The sequence below is a fragment of the Patella vulgata genome, chromosome 2, assembly GCF_932274485.2.
Source record: "Patella vulgata chromosome 2, xgPatVulg1.2, whole genome shotgun sequence".
NCBI classification, from domain to species: domain Eukaryota; kingdom Metazoa; phylum Mollusca; class Gastropoda; family Patellidae; genus Patella; species Patella vulgata.
The window spans coordinates 45,777,277-45,789,469 of record NC_065880.2 but is presented as its reverse complement, the minus strand read 5'-3'; the positions used below and the strand labels follow the sequence as shown (position 1 = coordinate 45,789,469).

Below are 12,193 nucleotides of genomic sequence, written 5' to 3'. Positions count from 1 at the left end.
CATATGGTGATTAATATTCAAAAATTAATATAGTGTACTGGGTGTATAACTACCACTCAACCTGATTATCGTTGATAATAGGCTGGATTGATTAGGTAATTAAGTGATCAAAGTATTTATCGAGTTATACCATCTATACACCTACCTTGATTAACTACTTAATCTGCCTTGATTGACTGACTTAATCCTTTGTCGGACAATTCTAGAGTGGTAAATAATTGCTCAAAACATCTGCAATATGATTGTTTTTTGGAACCAGAAATATCAAAGAATTCCATGTTTTGAAAATATGTAAATTTATAAAAACACTTTGTTTTTTTCAGACGAAAGTCCTACACTTGTGACAACCTGGAATATTACACTAAATGGTAGATATGACAATAACTGTTATGATATGCTAAAGTCTGCCACAATTGATCCACTACGAAAGTTAGCCAAAAGTATCTTTTTTAAGCTGATTAATGTTGAAATGTGTTCCACACCATCAAGAATTGCCGTGGCTGTAAAACCTATTATTATTGATCGCAGTAAACCAGAGGTTTGTAGTTTTAACCTTCATTCCAATTCTAATTTAAATTACATTTTTTATCAAACAAAATTGTATATCAGCACTGAATATCAAAGACTATTTGAAATCTGAAGATGACAAAATGAAGATGATAAATCAGTGGTCTATCTACAGTATTTGCCAAATACAATTACTTTTTGTTACTGTGTACTGTTTTGTATATTGTAGGTCTGCAATTTTATTTGAAAAAATTATCATGGTCTTATTTTGTAAATTAAAAAAAGTAAGGAACTGAGTCAAATTGTGTACTGAGCATAAAGGAATGTAGTTGTACCCATAGACGTACAAGCTGCTGGGGCGTGGCGAAAGGCTTTCAGCTTACCCCTGTAGTCGGGCAAAATAAATTTTTTCAAATAATCATCAAATTTTTTGGGCAGTGGCCAATTGATGAAAAAAGTAAAATTTTAGTGGATATAAAAAGAAAAATTTCAAAATGATTCAATCCAGCAAAATGAAGTTCCCAAAATCCGGGACGTTTATTGACCATTTGGTGGGGTGATGCAATTACCAACCGGAGTTCAGAAATTCAGAAAATCAAACAATGCTGATTTTGATTCTCAAACTCAAACTGCAGTTCCCGAAAATTTGCTTCTCTAGTTTTCAAGAATTTACTACGGTTATTTTAATCTTGCAACTGTGACCGAGGCTTTTACCATTTGGTGGTTCATTGTTTTGACCAGTGCAGAATTTGATTATGAACTGTCTCCAATTTGCATTTTGCTCTTATCTGGTCTATCGTACTGTTTTGTACATAGATAGATTTCAGTTCAGATTGTTGTAGTATTACATGTTTAATTTCACTACAATGATGTTTATGATAATATAATTATTAATAAGGTGTGATGATGAATAATACACTATGAGATCAGTCAATGTAAACATTTTAGTTCATAGGAAAATCAGCCTGTACGCCTATGATTGTACCCACAAAGTAAGGTAGACAATCCTACTCTGTATTATGCCAGTTTTGTATAATGCACATAATCAAATAAAAGCTGGTATATATTTAAATGTTATTAATTGTTTTAGTTACAGGTTAACATAGTTATACCACTTGCATTAGTCAGCGTTGATGGTAATATAAAAGACACAAATGACTGTACTAAAGAAGTGACTCAATATGTACAAGATAATTTACCTATGTCTATAAATACTATATTATCAGCCATTTCTCAGACTTGTATCAGCCCATTTATCAACACCAATAACATAAAACACGATTCTGATTGGCAGTGTTTTTCAAAAGACCGAAGATTTGATGTTTCAAGTCAAACCTGTCAAATTCAAACAAAAACTGGAGGTATGTTCATTAAATTGGGTCTTCACTAGCAATATACAGCATAAATGAAGGCATGGTCTGGGTAATATACCAGCTGTGAACGTACGCAACATAGCCTAAATTGTAGATCTTTTTGTAGTTATGACATCGTCCCTTTATGGAAAATCAGTTGAAAGTTGTTAGTATTTCTATCTTAACATGCTGCCAAAATATATGGTTAAATGATTAAAATGAAAATTTAGGTATAAACGTCACTTTTTGTCCCCTTCGAATGACAAAATGTTTTTTCTTCACTGGCACTGTCTTCAGACTGGTAAATATTGATAAACTTTCTTGGCCAAAAAACCAGAAAGTTTTGAAGTTCATATGGCATGCCATAACATTTTAACATCCAAATTGAACACACATGAATGCACTTTGTTTAAGACAATTTCCTTAGAAGTAACATCACTGAGCAGCATACATTGATGGAATTAAAGGGGCATTATGGAAGATTGGATAAAGAGCTGACACTTCTCGCTATAATAGTTTTAAAAAAAAATAGATAACGTAAAGAGAATATGCTGAAAATTTCAGTCAAATTGCTCCATTCTGAACCGATATATTAGCGATTGAATTTTAGGCCTAGCCTCGATCATCCATCACGAAATGTATTCAAATCCAGTAGATATCGCGGACTATTGATGGCATCGAGAGTTGATTATGGTCTGGATAAGTTAATTAATGTCTAATTAATGGTTCATATAACATTTCAGGCCTAAAGAAAGACCTGCAATTGGCAGATTTAGCTCTTACATAATGAATGTTTAAGCAGATCTCTCAGTGAAATATTATATTTTTACTTAGAATGAAGTAGGTGGGGGAGGGACTTGTTAAGAACTGTCCTTTATGTTATTATGGCTTGTATTTTTATAATCTTATTATTTAACAGCACCACATCACAGACAAAAGCGATCAATACCAGAACGCATGCCTAAATCAATTAATAATGAACCCTATTGGAACTCATCAGTACCACAATGTATAGGTAGGTAGTATAATTATCAACCTTTCTGATCTTCGTAAAAATGCCTCCAATTTGAATTTAAAAAAATCACACAATCTGTATTTGGTATTGTTTTATTTTTTAATAGATACAATGGAACCAGTGTTCATTAACTGTCCTGTTAAACCAATACCAGTATATCTTGGTAAATATGGTCCAGTGCCTGTTAATATCACCATACCAACATGTACAGATAACTCTGTTTTACCACCAAATATAAGATACCAACCAGACAATTTTAGACTACCATATATCTTCAGACAGGTATATATTCTTTTTCTCATAAACAGTGTTGAATGGTAATAGCACATCAAATATAAATTCGAAAAGCATGTACAAAAAACAAGGAAAAATTAATATTAGTCGCGAGTAGTGCTTTAAGTAGTGCAGATCATTAGCAATGACAGAGATCGTCTAATAAGTATTGATATGTTCTACATTCAGGACACCAGAATAAAAGTTACAGCAAATGATTCAGCTGGTAATGAAGCTTCATGTGATATTGATGTTGTTCTAGTTGGTAAGTATATATACTGGTAGTTATCAAAAAACGAAATATATTTTACTAAGGGCTGGAATGCATAGAAAATTATTTTTATATTTGATCTCCAAAGATAGTGTGAAATTAATGCAAGTTTAAGTTTATAATTTGATTAACGGTTCTGACTTCTTTAATTAGAAAATGACCAATATTTTTACCGTAATACAAAAACCATTGTCAAGTGGAATAATAAAACAAATTTGGATGTATATTTCATGGATTATTATTATTATTCACAACCTTACAGTGTATCATAGTCATCAGAGCAGTTTTGTTAACTCATGTCAACTTTAATGTTGTTAACGGAGAATTTGTGTAATCCAACTACTTACAGTGGAATTTCATCATTTCCACAGCTTGCACTTCATCTGTTCATTCCATATTTTTTCAGATAATACACCACCTGATATAGTTTGTCCTTATTATGTTAATATTACATATGACACAATGAATGAAATAGTTTTGATAGAATATGATGACGTTGATATCAGTACATATGATTATAGTGGATTGACTCGTATAACATTTTCCCCACTACCTTTAACACCAATACCTATGATGAAGGTTATTTTGGTAACAGCCATAGTTACTGATGTGTCAGGAAATAATGCTACATGTCAGTTTCGTTATCTGGCACAATGTAAGTACTATGACCTTATTATCAAATCATATTATAGGGATCATCTCAGATATATTTTAATGAATAAAACTGATCAAGAGTAACATGTTAATAATTTTGAATTTCTGTCAGATTTTATTAGTAAGAGCCCTTAAGTTCAAATCTTATTTTGTTAACATTTTGGATCAATGATCAAAAAGATATATATTATTTCATTGAAAAATAATAAATGATAAATATATGGTCTTACCAAAGTTTACCTGTTATTAATTATTTTCTTTTATTATAGCCAAGAGTTGTCCTTCTTGGAGTCTAGAAACACCAGATAATGGTAATAAATCATGTTCAGGTGTCGTAGGTGGTGCTGGTTTTAGTTGTGATGTCAGGTGTCCCTCTGGTTTTGATTTTGCTGTGGATAAACCATTACAGTATATATGTAGATTTGATGCAAAATGGATTCCCCATAATTATGTTCCTGACTGCACAGGTAATAAGAAAATCTGAACTAAAGCAGGGTCACAACAACTCATCTATTTAGATATCCTTAAAGAAACAAACTAACCACAAATTTAGTCAGGATTTTAAAATTGAATCTGTTAGAAAAGAATTTCAGCTTATCTGAGATTAGATTATGATATATCTATAATACATGTGTTTATTTTGAAATTTCAATTTCTGTACACTTAATTAATTGCAATGTTCTTTTATGTTTTTCAGAAAAAATTTATCCAAGTTTTCAGTTGGATTTATTTTTTAATTTTACCAAAGATGGATCCGGGACATCGGATTGTTTAACTTTGGTGACAAATGACATATTCGAATATTTAATTAGTGTTATACAAGGAGCTTGTCAAGAACCACATCTCAATATAAGTATTATTGGTAATAGTTCCTTGGCAGTAGTAAATAGGGTAGGTAATAAAATAAGTTACAGCTGCTGTATCCAAACATAATAAACAGGTTTCATCAATCAGTCTAGCTTCTTTCTTTTTTTGATGCGTTGGGATCATTTTGATTGGTTGATATGTATTATACTATCTACCGATAAACTGACTCTTTGACTCTTATCTATCATCCACATGAATTTGTACTGATATATATGATATAAAAAGAGTCAAATATGTGAAATAGGTTCCATATATTTACTTATCTATAAATTCTTGATAATTATATTCACTTATCAGTATTAAACAATATATAAACTTAAATGACTGGAGTAAAGTTTTATTAATTTATGTCTTCAGATCTCAATTAAAATACAACTGTTGATACATTACATATCAACTGATGGTCATTCACCACTGGATGCTAGAAACTGTGGTCAAGCTATTAAAGAGGCTATTAATAATAGTGTTGATCATGTTGTCTCAACAGAGAAGTGTGGCAATGCAACCTGGATACCACCATGTGATTCTGTAGAAAGTGATGTTTGTCTCCAGGGTCATATCTTTAAAAATAATTATTGCTGTAAGTTGTCTGTCTTTCACATGTACTGTATTTAGTTTTTAATAAAAAAAAAATATGACAAGATTGGCAGTTGGGTTGCTAAACAGTCTACCATCTGAGCCATGGTAAAAAGGGTCTTCGTTCCGTATGAACAAGCTACTCAATTATGACTATTAAAAAACTTACCAATATTTTTTAAATCAACTCCAGTAAAATAAAAAAAACATTGCACAGTTAAATATTCCAACAGATAAGGAAGTTCTTAGTTGAAAGTTAACGTGGTTGCTTTTATTTTCGACAGAATTCATCACAGGTACATTTTTAATAAACAATAATATAGTAGTTTGTTCTTACAGGAAAAAAAACTTTATTATTTACAATTGTTCAGTCAGACAGTAAGTAATGCCTGTCATCCAAGGAATCTGAAATGAAATGAAAAAGGGTTTAACAATAACATCCTATTTTGCTGCACCAACTGTGGTAACGAAGACAGTTTGCTGTGCAGGAGATAATGCCGAACAGAAGCATTTCTGTCTACTCTTTGTTGATTACCAACTGCCAATTAGGTTATTAATGTGATTATAGAGTTAACTGCCTTAACATAAATAAATTCTTAGGTCCCCTCCCCCTTTCATGTGAAAAAAAATATTAACTGTATGTTTGTTCCAAAATGAATTAATGTTTATAAGGTGACAAAATGCAAATATAAGAATGAACTCTCAAACAAAAATGAATATTTAGATTAATCATGGCATTGGGAAAAAAATTACTGAAAAAGAACCCTAAATTTTATGATCAATATTTATATATTTGTATACTTCTGCAGTGGCATGTACAAAAGGTACCTTTGCTGATCATAACATTAATAAATGTTTAAATTGTCCGGTTGGTGAATACCAGGATGAACTAGCACAAACACAGTGTATAGCATGTGAACAGGGAACATCAACAGAAACAGAACATTCTAAACATCCAGATAATTGTATTGGTAAGATATTTCATACTTTCTGTATATTGGAATCAATATATATGTTATGATTTATTGAACAACTTTCTGAAATGAGAACTCTTCTGCAGTTTGTAATATCTCACCAAAACATCACCTAAATACATGTTTTTCTGATGAAGATGTATTGGGAGAACAGTTAAGCAATGAAGTTTATATTGGTACATTAGCCTTTTACAGTTGATGTGCCTTTTGCTAATTAGATATTTCTCTGATATAATAATTGTTGTTTTTTCACCAAATCAATATTTACATAATTTTTGGAAAACAATTATTATTCTGAGCTCTATCTCATAAACCGTTCAAGATATCTTCATGAAACATTATGCACACATCAACTTATTACAGTAGTTGTGCCTTTTTAGAAATATCTCAGTAGAATAAATTGGTTTCCATACATATAATACAATACCTTGTGATATATATATTTTTTTGTCCCCCGCCTTTCGAAGAAAGCAGGGGACTATTAAAATGGGTTCGTCCGTCTGTCTGTCTGTCTGTCTGTCCGTCCGTATGTCTGTCCGTCACACTTTTTGGGACACAATAACTCTCTTCCTAATTGAGCTAGAATGTTCAAACTTGGTGTATGTGTTTATTAGGTCAATGCCTTGATGGAGTTCGAAGATGAGCATTTTCCGCTTAGGGTAAGCAGAGATAAGCAATTTGATTGGTTGATGCTTTGGGACACGATAACTCTCTTCCTAATTGGGCAAGAATGTTCAAACTTGGTGTATGTGTTGATTAGGTCAATGCCTTGATGGAGTTCGAAGATGAGCATTTTCCGCTTAGGGTAAGCAGAGATAAGCAATTTGATTGGTTGATGCTTTGGGACACGATAACTTTTAATTGAGCTAGAATGTTCAAACTTGGTGTATGTGTTTATTAGGTCAATGCCTTGATGGAGTTCGAAGATGAGCATTTTCCGCTTAGGGTAAGCAGAGATAAGCAATTTGATTGGTCGATACTTTGGGGCACGATAACTCTCTTCCTAATTGAGCTAGAATGTTCAAACTTGGTGTATGTGTTGATTAGGTCAATGCCTTGATGGAGTTCGAAGATGAGCATTTTCCGCTTAGGGTAAGCAGAGATAAGCAATTTGATTGGTTGATGCTTTGGGACACGATAACTTTAGTTCTAATTAAGTGAGATTGATGAAACTTGGTGTATAGTTTCATTACAGTAATACCTTGACTAAGTTTGATAATGAGCATTTTCTGCTCAGGGTAAGCAGAGCGATTGATTGTTCAATACTTTGTAAAAGATAATTTGTGATAAATTTATATGTGTCCTCTAATTATTTTCCTATTTCGGCGGGGGACATCAGCCTCACTGTTGGCTTGTTTCTTTTGTTACTTTAGGTATATGTTTACCAGGTCAGTATTCTGACAATGGTTTATATCCATGTAGTAATTGTCCAATCGGATGGTTTCAAGAAGACTGTGGTCAATATAACTGTACACAATGTCCATATGGCTACAGCACTCATTTATCTGGTTCAACTTATCTTTCTGATTGTAAAGGTAAGAGGATATTATATATTTAGTGCTCATATCTCACTGTGGTTTTTGTCATTTAGCATGAAGATAGAATTACTGTTTTAATCTAAAAGTATGTGATTCCTTTAAAAACCTGCTTTTATCATAGTACCCATCTAGGTTTCATGAAGGACATGGTGTGTTTTAGGAGAAATATTAATTCTTAGCTGGTAATTGACTACAGCTATGCGACCTTTGTAAAAGCTGAGATCAAATTTGAAGGACTTATTGTTATTTTGAAATACATTTATTATTTTAATTTGTTTGTTTCAGAAATTTGTAGTCAGGGCGAATTTAGTGAAACTGGGTTAGCACCATGTTCAGAATGTCCACTACATACATACAGTTCACAGATATTTAGTGTATTATGTGAAGAATGTCCTAATAATACAGTTACAATATTTGTGGGCAGCACAAACATATCAGATTGTATAGGTAATTTTATTATTCTTTTGTGATTAAATTATATCCTGAAGCAATGACCACAAGTTTTACTGTACGTTCAAGCCTGTTATCAAAAATGTACCAATGTATACCATTCCATAGTATTCTGTTGTAGTTATACCACAAGACTGATGCTGTGACTTAGGACTTGATGCCAAGTTCAAGCCAAGATGAAAAAAATTAACTTGAAATTCGCAGGATGTTTTTGAATAAAATTTTATTTATGACTATTTAAGCTTTGTTGATAAAATAAATTATTTGTTTCTTTATGACAAGGTTTTGTTCAGCCTTGTAGTAAATCATGCTATAGCAAGATTACAATACACAATCATAATAATACTCTAGATTTTTATTCACAGGATACATCTGACATAATTGGTAATATGAAATAATTTAATTGTTTGTTGATTTCTATGCTTGTTATATATTTCAGTGGTAGATCAGTGTTTAAAGAATGACTGTATCAATAATGCTACATGTAATAATTATGACAGATATTATACATGTTCATGTCAGCCAGGTTTTACAGGTATCTATCTTTGAACCTACTACTATCTCAAGTTACAACAATGCTAGCAAAAATAATCTAGTAAATAAAAAAATGAGCAAAGTATTGTGTTATAAGACATAAGCTTCATTATTCTTTTCCTCTTTCTTTTGCAAAATTCATGTAATTAATTACTATATTGAAAAACTATATAATTTATAACAATAAGCACACTAATTATGTTTTAGGTGAACTATGTGAAATTAATATAGATGAATGTATTAGTTCACCATGTGTTAATGGTGGAAGTTGTATTGATGGTGTTAATTCTTTTACATGTAAATGTCCAGATGGTAAGTTAATCAGTCATTTAAGTTGTCCATTGTGTTTCTTTTTTAAATCTTTATGAAACTAAAGCCAGAATTGATAGGCATGATTTAAATGTGCCCACATGTAAATATGGGTCATATATGATGGTATTGGCGTCCATCTAAATTCCTATAATTGTTCTACAGAATTTTTTTTAACATCAGAATTTTTAGAATTTATGTTTCAAACTTCCTGGAATTGTTTGACTTATACAGATGAAATGAACACTTTCAAAATTCAGCGCCCTTTATCAGTTATTGCAGGGTTTTTGCTCTTGACATGTAGGGCTGGTCAGTGTCAATATTTAATTTCAGACTATGCTGGAATTGTTTAGCTTGTCAGTTTTTTGCAGAGTTATTTCCCAGAGCATCAAAACCTTAAAAATCTCTGCAGATCAAAGCTTGCAAGGTTTATTTTTATGCGCCCACATTGAATGTGGTGGTATATACACAGTGTTGAAGGTCATCAGACAAAGAATCCTATTGATTTTCAACAATTTCTGATAATTACTGCCAGAGTTATGGCCCTTGATCACTTTGAAAAACCTTGTGGACGCTCTAGAAGCTAAAGTTAATATTCAAATGACTTTAAATTTATACACAGTGTTTAAGGTCATCAGGCAAAGAATCCTATTGATTATCGACAAATTCTGAGAATTACTGCCAAAGTTATGGCCCTTGATCATTTTGAAAAATCTTGTGGATACTTTAGAGATTGATTTTATATTTATACACTGTGTTTACACCTTATATATAATCATTTCGATTGACTTTAGATTGATACACAGAGTTTAAGGTCTTGACGAACATGTATATTGATTTTCAATGATTTTTGATAACTTGAACAGCTAAATCCATGATATTATATGTTTTTGTATACTAAACGTTAGCATGGGCCAAACAAATTCTAATGAATTTCTGATAATTACTTAATGAGTTGTTACTCTTAATCAGATTTTAGTGTATTATAAATGGTTCATTACCGCCAAAAGTAAAAATATGCGACAACTCTTGTTGACTGCCCGGACGATTTAGCTGCTGTGGGCGTATGTTTTGTTGCCTGGCAACCTATCTTTCAAATTGCTGTAATTGATGTATTTTGTACAACAATAACCATGCAGTACGGTTTGACCAGAAATCAAATCAAGTGTAAAGATAGAAAATATTTACAGTATGATAATTGTAATGACTACTATTTACAGGACATGATGGTGATTATTGTGAAATTACAGTAGATCCATGTGATAATAATCCATGTATTTATGGAGTCTGCATACAGAAACATGGAAATCTAACATGTCAATGTTTTAATGGTTATCATGGGGAAAGGTAATAATTACATTATGGTACAATTCAAACCATTCAAAAGTCTTACTTACATTGATGACATAACACCTATCAATGATAAGGGAAATTTCAACAAATATAAAAGTGAAATATATCCTCCTGAACTGATATTAAATAAAGAAAATTCTGGCACTATAAATGCAATAACAGAACATCTGTTCTTGACATGGACATCAATATAATTAACAATAAATTTAATGTCGGTATTTTCGACAAAATGGACAAATATGGTTTTGAAGTAGTAAAATACCCGTCAATCTATAGTAACATACCAGATACCACGCTATATAATGTTTTCTATTCACAGGCATTACGATTTTTGACAATTTGTAACAATAAAGAACTATTTCTCTCCAGAATAAAATCTCTTTACTTTAAATGCACTGCCAAAGGCGGTACAAAATTACGCATTTTAAAAGAAATTTCAAAATTTCCATTTCTTCAAAATACCAAGTTTGACATTTCTTATAAGTATATAACCGACTACATACTGAATAATGATCCAATTTAAATTTTATTTTAGATTTTCAGTAGTTACCTAACCCTGTTTGAATTACTTCCCTTATTTTTTTTATGCCTTTATAAATACACTTACATAGTACGATTTCTTCAGCTTACCTCTTTTGCATTTCTTGTGTGGGGTATTATATTAATAATATATTATAAATTGTACAATTACATAACTTAATAATTCTTATTAGTCGCTAAAACTTATAGTTTTTAAGCGTTTAACGTTATTTTATCTGGATTATCGCTCTTATTATTGTGATTTTTTATCACCTTCTAAGATATGTAGTCATTCCCAAAATAACGTTTCCACTCAGTCGAGACAGTCTACATTTCCTATTTGCTTCTTTGTATTCAGTTTTGTTTTTGTTTTTGTGACGGATGGAACATGTGCCTTATATGTATTGAAAACTGAAACGTTTCTTGATTGATTTTAGAGCATTTAGGTTTAGACTACTTCTTATACATTTCAACGATATGGTTACTTGTATAGTTGAATTTTACTACATATGCTTACATTCGTATTTCGTGTAGCATATAGCAGATCATGACTCATGCTGGCATTGCACAATGGTTTCTTTGGGTTGTATTCCTGATTGTTTTCAAATTTGAGTGAAGTCTGTTTCACTACAGACCTGGGACTGTACAGCGCAGTGGACGCTTACGGCTAGCCCCCGGATCCATTCTCTTTTTTTGAATTGTCTGTCTGTTTGTGTTTTTCTGAGTATGATGTCTTGTCCGTGTATTTGTTTTTGTGTAAATTTTGTGTGGTGCAGTCCCCCTGCACTTACTATTAAATATTATAATCAAAGAGATTATACAAACTTATCCTCAAATGGTCTAATGGTATGATAATCTCTTTTTCTATTCCAGATGTGAATTAGACATTGATGAATGTGAAAATGATCGATGTCAAAATGGTGGAAAATGTTTAAATCTGATAGATGATTTCTTTTGTGATTGTACTGTAAGTACATGTAATGGATTCTATTCATTTCAGA

General features: G+C 31.6%; 1 protein-coding gene across 1 annotated transcript in view; it reads left to right on the top strand.

The window, feature by feature from the left end:
- Positions 1-1,674: 1,674 nt before the first annotated feature.
- LOC126810821 (sushi, von Willebrand factor type A, EGF and pentraxin domain-containing protein 1) overlaps positions 1,675-12,193 on the top strand; it is a 36,477-nt gene continuing 25,958 nt past the window's right edge. Inside the window, exons 1-13 of the mRNA XM_056099135.1 lie at positions 1,675-1,868; positions 2,779-2,874; positions 2,981-3,156; positions 3,337-3,412; positions 3,825-4,073; positions 4,342-4,539; positions 4,770-4,963; positions 6,399-6,486; positions 8,313-8,474; positions 8,917-9,012; positions 9,219-9,323; positions 10,541-10,667; positions 12,066-12,159. Coding sequence (XP_055955110.1) covers positions 1,709-1,868; positions 2,779-2,874; positions 2,981-3,156; positions 3,337-3,412; positions 3,825-4,073; positions 4,342-4,539; positions 4,770-4,963; positions 6,399-6,486; positions 8,313-8,474; positions 8,917-9,012; positions 9,219-9,323; positions 10,541-10,667; positions 12,066-12,159 — 1,821 coding nt within the window. The 5' untranslated portion in view covers positions 1,675-1,708. The remainder of the gene's footprint in view (positions 1,869-2,778; positions 2,875-2,980; positions 3,157-3,336; positions 3,413-3,824; positions 4,074-4,341; positions 4,540-4,769; positions 4,964-6,398; positions 6,487-8,312; positions 8,475-8,916; positions 9,013-9,218; positions 9,324-10,540; positions 10,668-12,065; positions 12,160-12,193) is intronic.